The sequence below is a fragment of the Bos grunniens genome, chromosome 10 (assembly GCF_055505025.1).
Source record: "Bos grunniens cultivar Pamir isolate PY7600 chromosome 10, Bosgru_T2T1.0, whole genome shotgun sequence".
NCBI classification, from domain to species: Eukaryota; Metazoa; Chordata; class Mammalia; order Artiodactyla; family Bovidae; genus Bos; species Bos grunniens.
This window is the reverse complement of record NC_141174.1, coordinates 802,795-825,890: the sequence shown is the minus strand read 5'-3', so window position 1 is coordinate 825,890 and position 23,096 is coordinate 802,795. Positions and strand designations below refer to the sequence as shown.

The following is a 23,096-nucleotide window of genomic DNA, read 5'->3' as shown; positions in this document are numbered from 1 at the left end:
AGGAATGACGCTGAAGCTGAAACTCCAGTACTCTGGCCACCTCATGCAAAGAGTTGACTCATTGGAAAAGACTCTGATACTGGGAGGGATTGGGGGCAGGAGGAGAAGGGGACGACAGAGGATGAGATGGCTAGATGGCATCACTGATTTGATGGACGTGAGTCTGAGTGAACTCCGGGAGTTGGTGATGGACAGGGAAGCTTGGCGTGCGCGATTCATGGGGTTGCAAAGAGTCAGACATGACTAAGCGACTAAACCAAACTGAATCACGAGTTTTACTTCTCATTCTAGAAGCTAATTTCAATGTATCCTGACAGAAACCAAAGTTGCAACCTAGTATCAATGAGACAGGTCAAAGTCCCAGGGCAATTTTCCCACTGCCAGGCACAGGGCCGGACACCAGCAAATATCAAGTATTCATTAATATTGGTTGCATGAACTGAATAAACATGCAATACTCTGCTTACTGGCTGCTGTAGCCACACAGGAGAATGAGGGTTAATTTTTCATCTTGAGTTTATTAACAGGAAAAGTAGAAAGAAAGAAAAAGTTACATATTTTAATAGCTAAAAACTGCAGTTTAGATGGACCAGTGGACAGGACCACTGTCCTGGAAAAGGAAAACGGAACCAATAACAACTTTACAGGGTTTCTCTGGTGGCTTAGGGGCAAAGAATCCACCTGTCAACCCAGAAGATACCAGAGACTCAGGTTCGATCCCTGGGTTGGGAAGATCCCCTAGAGAAGGAAATGGCAACCCACTCCAGCATTCTTGCCTGGGAAATACCGTGGACAGAGGAGTCTGGCAGGCTTACAGCCCATGGGATCCCAAAAGAGAGATGTGACTTAGCAACTAAACAACAACAATCATATGGTAAAAACACCTTTCCTGATGAATCTCTCTTTAAATTCTGATCTCTTCCCTCCTAGAAATGTTCAGAATAAGTCTCAAAATACATTCTGTTCATAACAGAAGAAAAGAAGGGGACCATCAACAGCATGTCTTCGTGACAATGATTATAAATAAACCAGTGAATAAGTATGATATGTTCTCTGGAGCGGTGAGGCACATTTCATCAAGGTGACTTTTATAAAACATTTACCAACTTAACATTATATGAGATTTATTTACAGCCCATACAATGGAACACCTTGTATGACGCTTGTACAGACTACTGGTTCCTTGATTAAACTAAAGGGAACTTCCTATATGAAAATGATTACATTTCATTTGTAGTTGCTAAGTGATGATCTTTATATGTAGCATGGCTCATACTCTGTATCTATAAAATATGAATACAAATAATTCCATCACACATAAGACTGTCATGGGGATTAAATGAGCTATTTAGAGTTAAACTTGGGCCAAACATACAGTAAGCATTTTTTTTAAATGACTATTAACTATTGTTATGATTTATAGATATAAGTTACAATTTATAGAACTAAAAAATAATGACATATTTAATTATAATTTTAAAATAAAATTCAAATATATGGTGTCCTGACATCTACTCTCTCAATGTAAGCATAATTTCAAAGCTTATAAATGTTTAACATATATTTCTAGAAAGTACCACAGGGTCTAATTAGTTTTAGTCAGTATTAAGCAAAAGAGAAGTTTTCTTAAATAATTGATATTTTAGAGCAATCCTCAAGTTTTAAAATTGCAGAGATAGCTTGCTTTTATTCAAATGCAAATACATTGCTTTAAAGATTTTTATGTGACAGTAGCTGGAGTGTGTTTCTAAGAAGCATAAAAATAACAACAAAAATCACATAAATAATGTGAAAATTCAAAGTCACAAAATCTCACCCACTTCACAACACGAGCACCCTCCCCAAATCCCGCATATCCCGTCCTCTCCTTCTTTTTCCTCTCCCAGCAGAAGTCCTTTAAAGTCACAACACGAGCACCCTCCCTGAACCCCGCATGCCCCGCCCTCTCCTTCTTTTCCTCTCCCAGCAGACGCCCTTTAAAGAGCGGCCCGCGTGCCCGAGTCGCTCCTGCGCGCTCTCTGCTCTTCCGCCGCAGCTACAAGTCACTCGTCTTGGTCTGAAATAAGACCCATTTATCATTTCATGGTGTAGATTAGAGGTCTGGTGTGGGTATCATGGGGCTAAAAATCAAGGTGCTTGCAGAGCTGCCTTTATTCTGGGAGTTCAGGGGCAAGTCTGCTTCCTTGCCTTTTCCAGCACGGAAGCAGCAGCTCGTGTGCCTTGACTCACCGCCCCTTCCCTCCATCGCCCGAGCAAGCACGGCGGCGAATCACATCTCACCCCGTCTCACCCCGAATCACGTCACTCTAACCCTCCTGCAGGCACATCTCCACCTGACTCCTCTCCTCCCTTCCTCTCCACTTGTATGGACCCTGTGCTTACACTGGGCCCACCCGGATGATCCAGGATAATCTCCCTATTCTAAGGTCAGCTGACTAATAACTTTAACCCATCTGCAACCTTACTTCTCTTAATTGTTTGTCATGTAACCCAACACGCTCACAAGTTCTGAAGAAGAGAATCTCAGCGTCTTGGGATGGCTGTCATCCTGCCTAAGAGCCTCCACTCACTTCTGAACAGAGCAGTGCAACTTCCACCCCATAGCAGCATAGCCTAGGGTTTAAAACAACATTATGTTACTAAAGTAAACGGACACTTTTCAGTTTGCAAACCAAGAGAAAGGATACTGCAAGAAGAGCAAAGTGAGACTAGCACAGTGAACACCTCAGTGGTCCAGCCTAGAGTGAGTCCCCACAAACGGCTACGTCAAAGCCATTTAATTTGGGGTAGTGTGTTATGTGGAAAAGACCAATAGATACATCAGTAATTTGTATATCATGCTCGTAACCAAGTGACTTGCTCAAGATCTCACAGTTATTAAGAGATGAAGCTGAAATTTAAATCCAAGTCATTTGGGTCTAGTATCTAAAGGCCGTGTATGACCTGCCTTGCGGGCACGCGTGCCTGGTTGCTGAGTTGTATCTGACTCCACGTGACCCCATGGACTATAGCCTGCCAGGCTCCTCTGTCCATGGGATTCTCCAGGCAAGAATACTGGACTGGGTTGCCATGCCCTCCTCCAGAGGATCTTCCTGACATTACCCACGTCTCTTACGTCTTCTGCAGTGGCAGGCAGGTTCTTTACTATTAGCACCACCTGGGAAGCCCTACACACATACACCAAATCGGGTACTTTAACACAACATGTCAAGTATCTGTTCAGTTCAGTCGCTCAGTTGTGTCCAACTGTTTGAGACCCCACGGACTGCAGCATACCAGGCTTCCCTGTTTTTCACCAACTCCCAGAGCTTGCTCAAACTCATGTCCATTGAGTAGGTGATACCACTGAACCATCTCATCCTGTCGTCCCCTTCTCCTGCCTTAAATCTTTCCCAGCATCAGGGTCTTCTCCAATGAGTCAGTTCTTTGAATCAGGGGCCAAAGTGTTGGAGCTTCAGCTTCAGCATCAGTCCTTTCAATGAATATTCAGGACTGATTTCCTTTAGGATTGACTGGTTTGATCTCTTTGCAGTCCAAAGGACTAAAGCAACTATATCTTATGGAATTAACATTAGGACAAACAACATCTGTTTTCAATCAAAATTACTGATTTTAAAGCACATATTATTTATATTTCAAAACCAAAAAAATTAAGTGTTCAAAGTCACCTCTAAGTATTTGCAACAAGTTTTTCTAATCACACTATTAACATCACTGTATCAGGGCATTAAGAACATGGAAAAATTCATTTTGTTGAGAAGAAACATACATTGTTAGTTAGCTGAGGATAGTTCCAGCTACTTAAGACCTCTGCGTATCTAACTTGACTTCATGTTCAACCTCTCTACTGGTAGTGGTTCTTTTTTTTAATGTATTTATTTTTGGCTGCTCTGGGTCTTAGCTGTGGTGAATGGTGGCTCCTCCTGCCGCAGCCCGTGGGCCCAGGCTCAGGCCTCAGTGGTTGCAGCCCGCGGGGTCAGCGGATAGGCACAGGGGCCACGTGGCCGCGGCGCGGGGAACCTTCCTGGACCAGGGATGCACCCGTCCCCGGCACAGGCAGACAGACTCTCAACCCCCAGACCGACAGGGAAGCCCTACTGTCAGAGTTACACATGCTTCTGTTAACAGATGGAGAAAACGAGTCCACTGGAGACACTGAGCCTTGGAGTGTCACTGAAAACTGCAGACACGACCTGACGGCGTCATTCTCCACTGAGGATGCAGGGCAACCACACAAGGACCTGGCCCGCTTTCCACCCGACGGCATCATTCTCCGCTGAGGATGCAGGGCAACCACGCAAGGACCTGGCCCGCTTTCCACCCGACGGCATCATTCTCCGCTGAGGATGCAGGGCAACCACGCAAGGACCTGGCCCGCTTTCCAAGGCTCCACCTTGTTCACGCAAACACATGGAAATCTGCTGGCAGGAGAGGAAGTGGCAACTAAACCAACAGAAAGAAGGGCTAAATCCTGGGTCTCCTGCGTCCAAAGAAAGCTTCTCTGCTTCACTTTCACCCTCCAAACACCTACTTAAATCTAGTAACGCTCTGACCCATCTCCAGTCATCTAGCCTTTTCATCTCAAATTCTCTGGTTCATATTTCTTATGGTGGCAACTTCCAAAGAGCCAACTGCCATTATTCCTCTTCCCCCATCATTCAGGACCGCCTCATCCCCAGCCAGGTCCTGCTCTCCATCTTATTCTTCCTTCCTACAGCTTCTCCTCCTCCTTTGGGACCCTTCGCGTCCATCAACCCCACGTGTCCGGTCCGCACTCCCCAGTGCTTCCTCCCCCGAACGGTGCCTGATTGCTCCTTTCACTCCTCCTGAATCTCAGGAGCAGGCGTCATGCCATGTATCACACACACCTGAAGGCAATTTCTTTTTAATGTCATGCCGGAGTCATTTCAATTTTTCTTCTGGTTTTAGCTCAACATTCTAATGGTACCTCTTGCAAATGCATTCCAGGGCATCAGAATCATCATAAAGTTCTGACTGAGGCATAACTATGTATCAGTGCTATAAGTCAGTCATGTCTAGTGAGGAAGCTCCTCCAGTCACGGTCTGTCTTGCTTGCGCTATAGACGGATCACGAACTGTTCTCACTGTCACCGCCTCAGCAAGTAGCCTCACCCCTGCAATTCCTGAGATGAAATTAACACTCGAAAGTGAAACTGTAATGTCTTAAATACCTTTGAGCTCTTGTTGAAAGGGTGACTCACAACGACAGAACTGTCTGGAAGGCGGGTGGGGGGGGGTGTTCATTACTGAGAGTGCTCCACGGCATCACCTTTATAAGGACCTTCGTGATTTGCTTCTTTAGTGTCTTGTGAATTCTACTGATTAATCTGACAGTTTACACAATCACAGATCAGCTGGTGTTTTGACAAAATTATAACTAACCAACAAAGAAAAATTGTTTTCCCAGATTATTTTCTACATAGAATTCCCTCCCACTGACAGCTGAAATGAATACAAGTTTTAAGAGAGAGAAGGAGAACAGATGAAAATGTTTATATTCCTTGCTGTAAGCAGGCAAAGAGAGATTAAAAAAAAAAAGTTATAAAAAGAGGAATGGGCTCCATGTAGTAAGATTTGGAGAGGCTAAAAAAAATATAAAGAAAAAAATCCATCAATCTATATGATGCCATTAGATATAAATTAAAACAAAGCCTAACTGATATTAATGATACACAATTTAAAGAAAAAAACATAGATGTGACTTAGATGCATTTACTGCAAGGGTCAACAAATTACAGTCCAGAGACCAAATTGAGCCCGCCACCGCTGGCCCCCACTTTAGAGGACAGCACACGGAATACAAATGGACGGAGGCGATTCCAAGTACACAAAGCGCTCTGTGGGAGACCACCGCACAGCTCAGAACTGTGGGAAACCAGCGCACAGCTCAGCTCTGAGGGAAATGCTGCGCACCACATCTGGCAAATGTCAAAGATGGCATCGGTCAAGATAATACTCACATGTAATAACCTTATCATTTGGAGAAGCCTGTGCCAAGCAGACAAATTTTATCCCAAAGGAACAAGCCTGGTAATCTCCAGTGAGCCATGAATCCTAGTAGAAGCATGATGGCAACCTGGACCTGAATTTCCATGTCTGCTCCCAAAACATCTTAAAGAACAGAAAGAATGACTGTAAATCCCCACGACGTACTCCCTCAGTAAAACTTCAAGCCTAAGAAAGCCCACACCCACCAAACGGCACGCTGCACGCAGGCTGAGAGACAGCATGAACACGGGCACAAATGTGGCTAAACACCAAGAGGGCGATGGACACACGGAAACTAACAGCCAGAAGATTCAGTGGGAAAAAGACCCTCCTGACAGCATCAACACTGGACTATCTGAGACTGACTGCGGAAGCGTGGATAGGAGAAAAACAATAAAACACTCCTGAAGGTGTCAGAAGCAGACTTCAACACATGAGAAGACATACCATGTTCTTGAACAGGAATAACCAATATCATACAAATACCAATTCTCCCGAAATTACTTTTTTAAAATTTAAGACAACTGCAATTAAAAACACCCGAACAAGTCCCCCTCCAAAACTAGACAATTTGATTCTAAAGTTCACATTCAAAGTAAACAAACATGATGGAACCCCTCGAAACTCTGAAAAATAATAGAAATGAAAGACAAAGGGGGTCTAGCCTTTCTGAGTATTTATACTGTAAAACTGATAAACTAGAACATGGTAATGGCATATGATTCAACAGCAGAAGTCAGTCAGGAAAGACATGAATATATATGAGAATTTAAGGTATGTAAAAGGCAGCACCTCAAGTCAGTGTAAACCTGGACTTAGTGTGTGGTGTTGTGATGTTCTCCATGCAAAAAATAAAACCATACAAGCACTGGAAAAATAAGGTGAATTCCTTATAACCTCAGGAATGTGCGATCTTTCTAACTATGACTTAAACGCCCTAAGCCATGAAGATCTTTTTAAACAAATTCTATTCCATATAAATTTAATTACGTTTTACAAGGTAAAACATCATAAAGTCAAAAGAAAAGTGGAAAACAGGGAAGGATTTACTGTGACTATTACAAATGATTAACCTCAAAGCTCCTAGAAAACTGAGATGGAAACAAATGGGCAAAGGGGACAGACAGACAATGTGCAGAGAAAGACTAATGACCTTTTAAACATACGAAAATATGTTCAACCCCACAAAAAAAATTCAAATTAACTCTACACTGAGACACCACCTATCTATGAGACAGACAAATATCCAGAAGTTTGAGAGTATGCTTTGTGGAGAAATAGGCACTCTAACACAATTCTAGTGGGAGTGAAAAGGGCACAACCCCTGTGGAAAGGTATATGTGAAATTACAGATGGCAAAAATACAGATCGAGCAACCTCTTCCCATGAATTAAGGCTAGCTTTTTTCCTACGCAAGTGGGAAATGACACGTACGAGTTGTGTACTCTGGATCAAAGGGTAAGACTGGAGACCACCCAAGGATCCACCCCAGAGGACTGATCGGGTGTGCTACGGAGTGGAATGGAAACCTGTGCAGAGACAAAAAAGAACAGGGAAGAGCTTTACAAACTAATAAAGCGTGAACCCCAGGATACCCTGCGAAGTGAAAATAAGAAAGGCCAGAGCAGTGTACAGAGCAGGCCGCCTCTGGTTATGGCTGAAGACAACTGATTATCAGGGATCCTGAAACACAGCGCCATTTGAATGTTCTTTAACTTCTTTCTTTGAATACTGGCAATCAAAGGGACTGCATCTGGTCTTTCCATTAGAAACTACATCTCAGGATCTCAGGGTAAACAAAAAATTACAGTGGATGAGACAAAGCCATACTTTTTCAGAAGAATGCCAACTAATAGATGTAGAAGAAATGACAGATTTAGAAAAATCACCCTTCAGTCAAAAGGTTAAAAACTCCAATTATAAAATAAATCAGTCATGGGGATATAATGTACAGCAGGGTGACTACAGTTAATAACACTGGATTGCATGTTTGAAAGTTTCTGAGAGAGTAAGCCTTTAACATTCTCATCACAACAATTTTGTAACTCACAATGAAACAGTTGATTTAAGCAATGAATTATGAAGTGTTAAATGTTAAAACCATAAAGTATCAAAACATCACAGATTATTTTCACTTCTCAGGGAAAAACAAACATAACTCTATTATAAACAGATCAGATGATCACCTTTGTAATTTAGTCTGAGCATCACTAACAACCAGATCATTGGTTTCTGCACTGTGATATGGTGTGTTCCAGCAAAAATATCTAATGTCCATTTATGAAGACTTGAGGTCCGATTTCCCAAATACTGGAATTTAGCAGAGGAATAAGCTAAAGTCACTATATGTTTTCAGATCAATAAACCAAGGATATAAAAAAGGGAGCATTCCAGGTTGAGAGACTTCAAGCAGACAACCAAGTGAATGCTCCTGGTTTGAACAAACCAGCTGCAAAGGATTTTATGGGACAATGAGTGAAATGTGAACACAAACTTGTGTGGTAGATGGCCACAAATCCTTTGTAGTCGCCACATCACGAAGCAAAGTCTACTGAGGATGTGGAGAGAAGGGAACCCTTGTGTACGGTTGGTGGGAATGTAAATTGGTGCAGCCACGATGCAGAACAGTATGGAGCTTCTTCAAATATTAAAAATAGAGCCACCATACGATCCTGCAACCCGCTTCTGAGTGTTCATCTGAAGAAAACAAAAGCACTAACTTGAAAAGACACGTGCGCCCTCATGCTGACCGCAGCGTTACTTATAACGGGAGACAGAGACACACCCTAAGTGCCCATTAACGAATGAATGACCAGAGAAAATGTGGGTTGTTGTGTGTGCATGTCTGTGTGCATTTCTACACACACATAAAGTGGAATATCATCTGGCCATAATCATGAAATCTTGCCATTTACGACATCATGGATGAATCATGGATGAAGGCAAACAGAAAGACAAGTACCATATGATCTCACTTATATGCGGAATCTAAGAGGAAGAAACAAAGAGTAGACAGCTCCAGAGGTGGGAGCTTGGGGCATGGATGAAACGGGTGAAGGCAGTCAAAAGGGCAAACCTCCAGGCATAAAACAAACCAGTTACGGGAATGGAACGCACAGCGCAGTGGCGATAGTTAATAACACTGGACTGCATATTTGAAAGTTCCTACAAGAGTAGACCTTCAAAGTTCTCATCACAACAACGAATAATTCCGTAACTATGGGTGGTGATGGATGTTAACCACTTACTGCGGCGACTGTTGTGCAATACATACAAATATCAAATCATTATGTTGTACATCTGAAGTTAATTTACAGTAATATTGTATGCCAACTATAATATATAATATATAATGTTGTATGTCAATTATATATATGTGTGTAAGAAAATATTATTTTTAAAAAACACATGACAAGAAGCTGAGCCTGCTTCCCTATTCATTAGACCTGGGCTGGTTCTGCGGGAAGTGAGGCTGTGTGAGCTTCAGGGCCTCAGAGCGCCTCGTGACCCCTCCCTTCGCCCTCCTGGCTGTCTGCACGAGCTGCCCCGAGGTGGCCATGATGGGAAGAAGCTGATCTGCCGCACTGCGGGGTGAGAGCCACGTGCAGAGGAAGAGAGGGTCTCAGCCAGAGCAGCAGCAACTTTCAGACACGGGAATGACACCAGCTCAGCCCTCCACTCTCTACCACGTGAGCAAGTCCAGCCAACCCAGAGCATCACGAGAGAACACATTATTGTTTAAGCAATGAAATTTTAAAGTTACGTGGCAACAGACAAATGAGTATCACCAGATATTAAGTGAAATGAAAATTCATTAACCAGGAAAGATAGACATCATTAATATATCAAAAGAAAAAAAGCTGGTTACCAATCCCTTGTACAGGACGACTTCATCTTAATAAAGTGTACACGCGTGCAGACACACAGACACGAAGGTCTGGAAGGACACGCTAAGGTAGTAACAGAGAGAGGTGTCAGGAGGGAAACTCTGGTCCTGAAAATGTTTTCTTGTTTTCGTTTTGCTACAGTTTCTACATGCATGTATCTGCTTCTGTAGTAACAGTGAAGGTTTTTAAAAGGTCTATAATGTTTGTTTATTCATCAGACAAAGGTCAGCCAGCTGGATCCCTGAAAAGCTTGCTTGACATATGAACTCTTGCTATTAATCTCTAACAGTACACAAAACCTAGATAAAGTTAATCAACACACCTTTAAAGACAGTTACGGGCTGAAACGGTCTCCCCCAAATTCACATATTGAAGTCTCAGCCCCAATACCTCAGAATGTGACTCTATTAGTCATCAGGGCCTTTAAGGAGGTAAGTAAGTTATTAAAATGAGGCCATCAGGGTAAGCTCTAATCCAATCCTCACCAGAAGAGAAAATCTGAACACAAAAAGCAACACTAGAGGTGTGCCTGCAGAGGGCCAGCCACGTGCAGGGCGGTCAGAGGAGCCTCCGCGAGCTGGGGCGAGGCTGGGCCAGGCCCTCCCTCACGGCCCGCACGGCAAACTCCCACTGGTGCCGTGGTGCGGGCAGAAACTTCTGCTCAGTAAGCCACCCGGTCTTATATTTTGTCATGACGGCCCTGGCAGACTGAGACCATATTTGGAAGACTGACCTAGCATGCGTTCCAAGCACTGCAAACAAACAACAGAACCAGAAAAAACAAAAACGAAAAAACAGTTTAATAAAGTCCCGTTCAAGATTTCTGAAAAGTTTTGTCTTTAAAGTCAAATAGCAACTACAAACACGCACAAAAAGGAGGAGAGTAAAGGCATCTGCGGGGACAGGAGGTAGAGGGCAGGCCTTCCAAACGCGCTGCCTGCCTCACCTACGAGGGACAAGGCCACGGTCCAGTCTACATTCTGCTCTTGAGCTGCCAGAAGAGATGGGCTTTCTCATTTGGGTTTGTATTTATTTATTTGTGGGCCACTGACAAAGAGCAAAAGTAACAAAGAAGCAACAACAAAAAGAGCAACGTTATCAAGGACTGTTTTTTAATCAAAACCAAAATATTCCACTCATCTACTTTGAGGTTAATAGTGCAGTATTTACAGTGAACAACTTGGAGCACAGCACGTCAGGGAACAGAGGAGAGGCTGGGGGAGGGCAGCGGGCGCAGAGCCCAGGAGTCCGGCTCTCCCTCTCGGGGCTCGCACTGGTTGTATGAGCTCAGGCGTCTGATTTAACTGTCGTGAGCCAGTTTACTGTAAAATCTTGTTCACTGAACGAGAGGATCATTTATAGCGAGTCTTCCTAGACTCCCTGAGGCCTCCACGGCAACTGTGACTGGGGGAGGACCAGAAATAAACTACAGGGTTTGTGCTCTGAGACAGACTCAAGCCCCGCTCCTCATTTCTATCTGTTTTCCAATTGAAGCTTTGTGTTTGCACTTGAGGGAAGGGTTCCGCTGCTAAAAATGTTGAAACCATTGTATTATGATGCCCTGTCCACTACACGCTACTGGGGAAAAATACAGAAGGACTTTTATTTAAAAATCAGTAAACAGCAAAGCTGAACAGATACACACAGGAGGAGAATGAAGGCCTGAGACACCAGGCAGATGGTTGCTGGAGTCGGGACCCTGACCAGACAGGGAGACTATGGCCTGCGGGTACGGAAGATTTGGGATGGTTTAGGGGATGCTAAACACTGCAAACTGGGCCTCAAAAAATGAATGCAATTATAGACAGCATTAATAAAAGTACAATTTTCAAAATGAGAGCATTTGATAAAGTTGCCAAATATATATTAAAAAGTCTATTTGTATCACTAATAATTGGAGAAAACAAGGGGCACTGTTAGACAGACTTCACGATTCAGATCTGAGTTCAGATCTTTATTCTCAAGCTTATACAAGATAAGTGACTGCAGGAAACGCAGCTTCCAGCACCTCAGCACCTCTAATGAGAGGCAGTGCTGCTGTGGGGGTTAGTGCTAACTAGGACTCCACCGAGCAGAGGGCCAGCACACCGAAGGGACGAGAGCCGGCTATGCTCACAGAGCACTGTGTATGAAATTCCACCTCACTTAATCCTCACAGGAGATCAGTACCAGGGTATTATAATACATAAGTGCAAGTTCTCACAAGGATGGGACTCCAAGTGTAGCAGAAGATACATTCTATGATGGAGGAGAGTAACTCTAGAAGTACTGCCATTTACTTCCAGCAGGAAGAGAGAGCGGTACAGCTTTTCTGAAAAGAAATCTGGCCAGATTTCAAATCTGCACAGGGGACATCTCTGAAGCCCACAAGCTCACAGTGGTCCACCTCTAGCTGACAGGGTTTCCCTGGTGGCTCAAGTGGTAAAGAATCTGCCTGCAATGCAGGAGACCAGAGTTTGATCCCCTGGTTTGGGAAGATCCCCTGGAGAAGGGAATGGCAACCCACTCCAGTACTCTTGCCTGGAAAGTTCCACAGACAGAGGAGCCTGGCGGGCTGCAGTCCATGAAGGAAAGGATTCAGACAGCGTCTGTGGGTGGGAACGGGAGTGAGCAGAGTACTGATGACTTGTGGGGCTCTCCCGTAAAACCAGGCTTTTCACTAGAAAAGCAAAGCATCTCTAAGAAAAATCTTTTCTTTTTCCTAATTACTGATTTCCATAAATATATCCTTGTTGGCCCACACCTGTACGTTCCTGAGAGCTGTGGCCCACTTTCCCATTCAACTCCTCACATTTGAAGAGAATTTACCGCCCAGGGAAGCAGCCACCCAAATGACTCCCGTGTTCAAGATTAAAAAGGAGTGTGAAAAAGAGGGCCACAAATTTCTTCAGGCCAGGAGGCCCCAAATCCGGAGCGATTCCGGATGTTCAAGGAAATGGAGAGAAGAGTGGAAGTCGAAAGGTTTCATCTCTTCTCTTGTTTTTTGAAGATTTTTTTGATGTGGACCATTTTTAAAGCTTGTGTTGAATGTGTCACCATATCGCTTCTGTTGCTCACGTTCTTGTTTTTTTGGCCGTGAGGCATGTGGGGTCTAGTTCCCCGAGCAGGGGTCAAACCCTCACTCCCTGTTTGGAAGGCAAAGTCCTAACCACTGGACCACCAGGAAGTCCCAAGACTCCACTCTTCTAAGTCTGAAGTGTGCCACCTTTGGGTAGGTTACAACTCAAGGCCCAGAGTGTGCGTGGCGAGCCGGAGTCAGCCAAGAAGCGGCACTCACCTAAGATGAGGTGCAGCTTGGTCTCCGTCTGGAAGGCGTAGTGCAGCGTCACCAGGAAGGGCGACTGCCGGATGTGCTCCAGCACCTGCCGCTCCGTCCGCGTGTGCTCCGCGCTCTTGGCCTTCTGCACTATGGTGGCCTTCTTCAGAACTTTCATGGCATACAGCTTTCCAGCATCGTGGCCACTTACTTTACGCACAAGAAACACCTTTCCGTAAGCTGAAAATGAAAAGAAAAAAATCAGAAGATTATTAAAAGGGTACCCAGGCAGAGTGGTAACTGAGTGCAGACTGAAGGTTAACAGTGCACAGAGGAACATTCTCTGGATGAAAAAGGACCCTTAGTGCCGTTTCTGATAGTCTTTTACACCTTTCTTCAAGTTTATGCCAGACATCTCTAGGTCTAACCCTCAGACGCAGGTATCTCACCCCGCTGACGAAGGGAGGTTCTCACCCTTTTACCGCTCTTCTCGCCTCAGGGTGCTCAGCTGTAGGAAACAACTGTTATCACGGCCAATTAACCAAAGTCCAATTCTGAGCAACCAGGACATTGCAGACGTTACATAAAACCTCTAGGTTTTGCTACTGCTATAAACAAATACAAATAGTTCTTAACAAGAATCTAAAAAAAAAAAAAAGTCTCATACACACGTATGAATCAAGTATCTCAAGTACTCCTCTATACTTATTTTAAAAAGTCTAAAGCAACATAAGCTGACCTTGTACAAACAAAAGAGATCTTCAGATCCTGACCCAGGGATCAAACCTGGGTGTCTCTCTCCTGCATTGCAGGCAGATTCTTTAGTGTCTGAGCCACCAGGGAAGCCTGTAAAAGACTCTAAATAGCAAGCAATACCAACAGAATCCCCTTTACAGCTCTGGACAGCAGTTCAGAAGTTAGTAGGTGAACCTTGCCACATGTTCCCTAAATTTGGGCTCAGCTGGGAAAATCCTGTGTACAGGGCCACTCCGCTCTATGCGGAGGCATTGGGGCCATACTGGATCCTGTGCCCAGAGCAGATATCTGTGCTTATTCACCTAGAGGAGCAGGGAAAGGTCAGGAGGAGGCAGGAGGAAGGAAGAGGAAGAAGGCAGACCAAAAAACTGATAAAGGGAAGGAGTAGGTCCCCAGTTCACCCCTACAGGGTATAAAGTCTCTTCCCTTCTCACAATGCAAACACCTCCTGGGATGGTTGAGACCAGTCCCACTCTGAAGTGCTTTCATCAAGACCATTCTGGAGCTGGTCTAAGTTCTGATCCAGACCCGTGCTTCCTCAGACTGTTCTAACCTACCCACATATAAGGCAGTTTTAAGGGAAGGGCCTACATATGCACTGGAAGGACTGATGCTGAAGCTGAGACTCCAATGCTTTGGCCACTTGATGTTTAGAGCCAATTCACTGAAAAAGACCCTGATGTTGGGAAAGACAGAAGGCAGGAGGAGAAGGATAGGATGAGATGGTTGGATGGCATCACCGACTCAATGGACATGAGTTTGAGCACGCTCTGGGAGATGGTGAAAGTCAGGGAGGCCAGGCGTGCTGCAGTCCATGGGTCACAAAGAGTCAGACACGACTGAGCAACTGAAAAGCAACAGCAAAGGGATGGGCTCTTCGCCGGGGACATCATTTGGTTCAGGACGTGAGGAAGTAAATGAGTGCTGACTCGTGATATACGATGGACAGAGAATGGTGGTAACGTTCCTGAGAAGGGAGGGAAGACACTCACTAAGGACCAGGCTCTGCAGGCTCCGCGCTAAACACACTCCACACAGTGCCTCGCTTGCTCCTCAACAGCCAGTGAGGTTGGTGCTTTCAGTAATCCCATTCTGCAGATGGAAGTGCAAAATGGAATTACCGAAAGGACGTGGCCAGAGTACTTGGGTAAAAGTGGCAGAACTGATTCAAATGAAAGCACTACACAGTTAACCGTAAGTGATTTTTTTTTAAAAAGAGACATTCTTCATGAGTACTAGAAATTGGATGGTGTGGATTTTAATAAAATCTATACCATAAACAAACTGAACATACCCTGGACTATAGAAAAAGTTAACAAATGGGTTGTGTCTTGTATCGAAAATAAAATGATTACAGATTGAAAGTTTAGTAAGGCAGAAGTGAACCAAAAAATAAAAAGTCAAAGCATTGTTAGAACCTAACAATCTATTCAGAAGCAGTGAAATGAAGCTGGAGAATATTCTAATGAAGAGTACTTACTACATCTTCCACGGAATAAGGTTCCACAGAAATCCGGAAGAAAGTCAAGTCCTCTAGAAGGACCATATTTTTGTGTTCCCCTACACACACAAGGCACCTGCCCTAAATTTCTGTGCTGAGATTCCTGTCTCCAGACTGTTATGGTCCTTCGAAATTGCTACCCGTCTGTCTTCTCCAACAAACAAAACCTTTCTACAACATCATGGGAAGATGGCCATGAACTCCTTCCCAGTGCTCGTGTGTCCTTCAGCCCAGGTGCTGCCAACACAGCAGACAGACGCAGGGTGTGAGCACCGACCTGCTGAGGGTCTGCTCTTCAGAGACAAACCCTGAGACTCCCACAGCACCCCCACGAAGGGGTGAGGGGGTGACCCCCACTTTAGAGGGTCTGCACTTCAGAGACAAACTCCTGAGACTCCTACAGCACCCTGAGAGGGTGAGGGGTGACCCCCACTTTACAGGTGAGGAAATGGAGCACGGAGAACTGGGCCCCTGGCTCAAGGTCACAGCCGGCCCTCTGGCCTGACTCCTAAGACCCCGCTCCGAGCAGCGCTCCAGCACCTCCCTAAAGTGAATGAGCTCACAGACTAAGAAATGAGGAACCAGACATTAAACAGAAGCCACAATACAGGTTAGCTGTTTGCATGGTAGCAAAGACACAGTACTAATACTTCCAAGTGGAGGAAGTTTTGTAAAGTAGACCATTTTGTGGATGGGGGGGATCTAAATATTCAAAAATGTGCCTTACCTTGAGTGGAAACAGGCCTTTCTACAATATTCATCAGTTAGTCCTTATACCTTCTGGACTTACAAAACAGAATATTATCCATCTTCTCTAATCTTTTAAATATTTAAAAATACAGTCACACCATTTCATCTAAGCAAAATGTCCTTACTCGCTAAGCCGATCTAAAAGTAAATGATGTTAAGATTTTGTACCACTAGGAGGTTCCCTTGAGGTGCACTGTGAATTTGGAAATAACTTTTGATTTTTTGTTGTTGTTCCTTTAAACAACGTCAAATTTCACTTCAAATGAAAGTGAGATAGCATCGGATGCTAATGTAGGTGGGAAAATAATATAAAATCATCCTTAATGCCTGTTACACACTGCATGGTCAAATAATAAGCAGTCATCCTCCTTGCCGTGTGATGATAACCACAAGTTTTCCAATGAGTTAAAGACACATCCTGCCATTAGCATTATTTTTAATCTGTCAGGAAACTGTCAGGGGAAAAAAGTATGCTGATGCTCCCAAGTCTTCGGCTTTTACTTCTATAACTGCCATGATTAACTAAAGCTATGGTACTTCTATCACATGGTACGTGCCAATAGATGCTTACGGCAATAAAATTCAAGAAGTGCCTTACAATGTTTCAAACGACAAATATTTCAGGCAAACAAGATCTTATTTTTGAGTAGACTACTTAAGAAAAACAGAGTTGCCTCCAAACAGCCCTGCTTTCTGAAGCTGCCATAAGGTTGCTGATCACATTGCAAAGGAGGAAGAAAACATTCACTGCTGGAGGGACCTTGAAGAAGCCACCTGTCCTGCCTGAGCGGGTCTGCAGGTTAGTGCCGAGGAAGGAGGGAAGGAGTCCTCCCGCGGAAGAGTGCCATCCGGTCCAGAACCACCTACGGGTCTGCCGGTGTTTTAAGAGGGGCCACTGCCACTGAACCTGGTGGTAATATCACTTCCTTTTAGTCTCCAGTGAGATGAATGGCTGCCCTGTGGTGAAGCTGACTCCTGGCTTCGCTCGCTGTGTGCTGATGGTGGTAAAGCCTATTTTGAAAGCATCTTTTGGAAAATGTAAAAAGCAACCAATGGCGAAAACTCTTCTGGCCAAAAAAGGTAAAACAATAGCACTTGCTGCTCAGATGGAGCCCCTAAAACAGATGCTTGGCAACACGGCTGGGATCTGCAGCTTGGGTCAAGAGACAAAGCTTCAGGCTTCAGCGTAACTCTAATCTCTGCATCAACATGAAATGGCTTCAGATGTACTGCCAGCAATCTTCACAGAAGCCTGTGCAGTGCTCTGATCTTATCAGTTTCTCCAGAAAAAGGGCCTTTCCAAGATACTCTGTTAACCATGTCAGCACAAGAAGACATGGAGTTCACTGGTTTTCCAGAGATCAAGTCTAGCAGCGCTTGATGAGACGACGTTGAAGTTCTACGTATTAGACTGAGGGAAAGCAAACTCTAAAAGGCCTTCCCTGGGGGCTCAGTCAGTACGTGGGAGAGCTGGGTTCGATCCCTGGGCTGGGAAGATCCCCCAGAGAATGGCTGCCCACTCCAGCATTCTTGCCTGGAGAATCCCAGGGACAGAGGAGCCTGGCGGGCTACAGTTCACAGGGTTTGCAAGAGTCTCATGACTGAGTGACCACACTAACTAACTACATTCAAAAAACAAATGACAACTAGGAGTGGGAATTCCCTGGTGGTCTAATGGTTAGGACTTTGAGATTTCACTGTTGAGGCCCTGGGTTCAGTCTCAAGCTGCATGGTCAAAAAAAAAAAAAACAATGACAAGGATTAATTCCTGTCTTTGCTTGACAGATACCTATGACCATATGAATGAGGTATATCTTTCATTTTAAGGCTCGACAGACATTGCTTTGTGCTCCCATACCGACAGGTTATAGTAGCTGTTTCCAAGGAGAAGACTGGATCAAGACAACCACATAAGCTTTTTCCAAGCTGCAGGAGGAATTCCATAGGTTGGGGGCAAACTACAGATATATTATGAAGGTCATTTCTGCTCAAACTGAAATATGGATTCAGCATCCTATTCTACCAGACATAGACAGTACAATGTTGCAAACCTTGTTGACAACGGTCTCAATGGCTTGATGATAAGAGAAATCACGTAAGATGAGCTAAGCACAGCGTCCAGGGGAAACGTCTAGTTCCTCAGACTAGGTTTCAGTCTGCTTTTCCACAGGTGTAACTCTGACTCCATCAGCACAGGGTCATGATGAACCAGGCTTTTGGCGTGAGTCATGACGAACAGAAGTTAAAGCAGACTGATGGTTTTAAAACAAGATGACATGCATGCTGTCATATCGAAAGCTGCTGCACAAATTCAACTACTTTTTCAAGCCAAACAAAAGCAGCTTTCTTGCTGAAATTTATCTTGAGCACAATTAAACAGATCTCTTCACTTTATTTGTAAAATCTGAATTCATTAAAAATTTTCAGGAAGTATTGGCATTTAAATGTGATCAATTTGTTAAAAAAAACACAAACATTTTTATGGTCCGTCTATGGATGCAGTCAGTTTACAATGCCGTATGATTAAATGCAAGGAGAATCTGTCTATGTTTACAGGCATTGCTCTGGAGAAAACAGTTAAGAACTAGATGGCCTCTGGATTAACTCCTTCAGTCGCGTGCTCACCCAGAACATACTGTTCCCACTGGGATCTGAATGCTTACACTCAGTGAGATCACTGTTTTCTGCCACTCAAACTTTCATTAATGCTGCTTTAAACCCTATACATTGTACACTCTGGCTTACCAGTCATGCCACACTTTGGGTTTATTCCAATCTTAACTTCTGTATTGGAACTATCGCTTTAAATATATATATACACACAAACATACTGCAGAAGCGTTCCTGGTGACTGCCGCTTAAACAGCTCCCAACACTGGTGCACTCGCCTCTCCGCCCGTAAGACAGCGCTGCAGCCCGACGCCCTTGACCAGCTCTCCGTGTGCCGCTGTCTCCCCTGCTGCTCTGCTTCCCATGAGCCACTGACACGCACTGCCTTGCTGGCGTGTGCCTGCGGTGTATGTTGTTCTTACATAATTTAATTACATATTACATAAACCACAGAAATGTAAATGTGAAAGAAGAGAAAAGATGAGGTTAAAAGCTTTAAAAGAACTACAAAAAGCAAGACACTTGGGGGAAAAAACAAAAAGAACTGTCAAAAAAGTAGGCATGGTGAAACAACCATAAAAGGCTCAGGGAAAAAGCTTTGTATCCAGATGACTTCAAATGTATCTGGTTCTCACTTTAAAGAACTGGAAATGTGATTTTAGATGATGCGTTACGAGTGTGGTTTATGCAAACCATTGTTTAAGAACTTACTTTCAAAGATTCTTGTGCCTACATGCAAAATGAATATGTATTTATATGTTTTAAGTGAAAAGTAGTATGTTCAAAGTACATATTTATATATCCTTTTAAAATGATTTTCCACTTGAACAAGCTTTTTCTGATTAACCGCAAGTACCAATGCTGTAATCGCAGAGAGATTCCACTAACTCGGCAATCACAGTCAGTGTTCCTGGAGTTCACCCTGCTCTCCCCCTTCCAGAACACTGGAATCTTGTTAAACGGTGACTTAACCATCAACCACACTAACTCCTCCTCTAAGTCTGCATTCATCCTCATTTAGTAAACATACCTTTTGTGTTGTCATCTAAATTGCTGATAAAAAAAATAACCCTTCTGGCTCAAAACACTTGATTTCCCACGACGCCTAAGATAATGAGAATCCTTAATGTAGCCTAAACTACCTGCCTCCTCCCTGCCTCTCTCCACTTCTCACCATCATTTACTCACTCCTTCAGACATAACAGCCTCTCCTGACTTCCCAGACTAACACAGCTCCTCTAATTTTATACTCTCCTAACACTCTGTCACAGAAATGGTCAGAAACAGGAGTTTTCATTTATTTGTGTGATTGCCTCACTGTGTAGCTTTCACTGGACTGCATATTCCACAAATCCATGGACTGTGTCTGGTTTTACTCACTTTGTATCATTAGCAAATTCTGGAGCTGGTACACTGGAGAAACTCAATGTTGAATGTGTGAAAAACAAAAATAGAGAACAAACAAAGCAAAACCTCTGTAGCATACAGCCAAATACCCTTCTCCGTTGACAATCCTGACTTACAGGTGAAGAAGTCTTTAGGAAGAGAAACTAACAATGACAATCCAGCGCAGAGCGAGAGTGCACCAACCCTTTCCCCTTGAGAGGGAACAGTGGGCTTTCATGCAGAAATCACTTTTAGGAAAGAAAGCAGTATTAGTCACTCAGTCAAATCTGACTCTTTGCAACCCTGCACACTGTAGCCTGCCAGCCTCCTCCATGGAATTCTCCAGGCAAGAATATTGGGAGTGGGTTGCCGTGCCCTCCTCTAGGGAATCTTCCTGACTCAGGGATAGAACCTGGGTCTCCTCAATTGCAGGCAGATTGTTTACCATCTGTGGCTCAGCTGGTAAAGAATCCGCCTGTGATGCAGGAGACCTGTGTTCAATCCCAGGGTGGGGAAGACCCCCTGGAGAAGGTAAAGGCTACCCACTCCAGTATTCTGGCCTGGAGAATCCCATGGACTGAATAGTCCATGGGGTCGCAAAGAGCCGGACACAACTGAGCAACTTTCACTTCACTTTCACTTTCTTTACCATCTGAGCCACCAGGGAAATCCCCAATCCTTTTAATGTGGGATTACATATGACGCCTGACAACATTCCCTAGGGACACTAGCTCAGGAAACTTAGCTGCCACCACCGTGGAAAAGGAAAGTACCTTAACATGCTGTCGTCTCTCTCTGGCCACTGCTTTGTAACCTGCCTCAACTACATAAGGACTGATTACAATGCCTGGCCACATCCCTTCCTCACATATGACTTAACTTGAGAAAAGATTTCTACCTTTCCACATGTGACATGTTCCAGACACTGACAATCAATCCACCTGCCTTCCCCACTCCAGTCTCTCTAGACCAGTTTTTTTCAACTGTGGGCTATGACCTGTTAGTGGATAAAAATACCAATTTATTGGGTTCAGTGGGCATTTTGGAACGAAAGTACTAAAAAAAGAACTGAATATACTAAAAAGTGTTTCATGAACATGTGGAGGTATCAGTTCAGTCGCTCAGTTGTGTCTGACTTTTTGCAACCCCATGGACTGCAGCACACCAGGCCTCCCTGTCCATCACCAACTCTTGGAGTTTACTCAAACTCAGGTCCATCGAGTCAGTGATGCCATCCAACCATCTCACCCTCTGTCGTCCCCTTCTCCTCCTGCCTTCAATCTTCCCCAGCCATCAGGGTCTTTTCCAATGAGTCAGTTTTTCGCATCAGGTGGCCAAAGTATTAAGAGCTTCAGCCTCAGCATCAGTCCCTCCAATAAATATTCAGGACTGATTTCCTTTAGGATGGCCTGGTTGGATCTCCTTGCAGTCCAGGGACTCTCAAGAGTCTTCTCCAACACCACAGTTCAAAAGCATCGATTCTTTGGTGCTCAGCTTTCTTTATAGTCCAACTCTCACATCCATACATGACTGCCAGGGGCGGATAGTCTACCTATGGGAGTTAATCCTCACAGTCTCAAACCTAACGTACTCTGGCAAATGGATGTAACTCATGTCTCTTCATTTGGAAAACTGTCCTTTGTTCATGTAACTGTAGATACCTTTTCTCATGTTATTATTGCAACTGCTCGTACCGGAGAGGCAGTTAAAGATGTGATACAACATCTCTTTACTTGTTTTTCATATTTGGGCCTGCCAAAAGCTCTGAAAACTGACAATGCTCCTGCTTACACTTCTAAGTCTTTTCAGGAATTTTGTATAAAGTTTCAAATTAAACATAATACAGGCATCCCTTATATTCCACAGGGACAAGCCATTGTGGAAAGCGCACATCAAACATTAAAAATACAAATTCAAAAAATTAAAGGAAGGGGAATTTAAGTATAGTTCCCCCCATCAGATCTTACAACATGCTCTCTTTGTAATAAATAACCTAAATGCTGATTCGTCCGGAACAACAAGATACAAAACCATTAGTCAAATGGAAGGACCTCCTCTCAGGACAATGAAGGGTCCTGACCCATTATTAACTAGCGGTAGAGGATGTGCTTGTATTTTTCCACAGGATGCAGATTCTCCAATTTAGATCCAGGACAGGCTGATTTGCCATGCTGCAGTCCCCCAGACATCCAGTTTCCCCATTGCTTCGATCACAAAAGAGGAGCCCGCCAGAAGGGGAGGCAAGATAAACATCGAGATCCTGGCGAGACTGATGGGGCTGCTGCAGTGTGAACTCCAACCAGAAAATAATTCTACTTATTCTGTTTTGGCTTGTCTACCCTCTCCTTATGTTTTTCTCTTTACCAACGATTCTGGGAAACTTAATGTACATGTGACTTTCACTGGTGGACCCAATGTAGTGACTTGTGAACAATGCGTGCTCTCATCTTGTTTAAACCCTCAGTATAATGTTTGCTCCTTTGTAGTGTTACAACATCCACCTTATCTTATGATGTAACCACTTATTGATATGATAATTTTGGTCTTGCTGTATTACAACAACTACAGGATTTAATGCGATCGTGACGGTTTGTGGGCTTGCTTATCCTGGGAATAGCAGCTTTAATAGCAGCAATATCATTGACTTAACAACTGCATACTGCCCAATATGTTGATACCAGGTCTAAAAATGTTTCTCTAACTCTAGCAACACAGGAAGCTATAGATAGAAAGTTGGAGATGAGGGTAGATGCCTTGGAAGAGGCAATAATGTATACTGGGACTGAGTTACAGGCTTTAAAAGTGAAAATGGCTCTGTCTTGCCACGCTGATTACCCGTGGATATGCATGACATCTTTAAAGGTAAACGAAACAGATTATGAATGGGAAAAAATTAAAAATCCTATCTCAGGTGTTTGGAACAGCTCTGACATTGGCCTGG

General features: G+C 43.9%; 1 protein-coding gene across 10 annotated transcripts in view; it reads right to left on the bottom strand.

Moving 5' to 3' along the window:
• RPS6KA5 (ribosomal protein S6 kinase A5) overlaps positions 1-23,096 on the bottom strand; it is a 200,612-nt gene that overhangs the window by 99,995 nt on the left and 77,521 nt on the right. For all 10 annotated transcript variants that reach the window (XM_086319117.1, XM_086319110.1, XM_086319114.1 and 7 more), the window contains one exon: positions 13,174-13,392. In XM_086319117.1, coding sequence (XP_086175243.1) covers positions 13,174-13,392 — 219 coding nt within the window. The remainder of the gene's footprint in view (positions 1-13,173; positions 13,393-23,096) is intronic.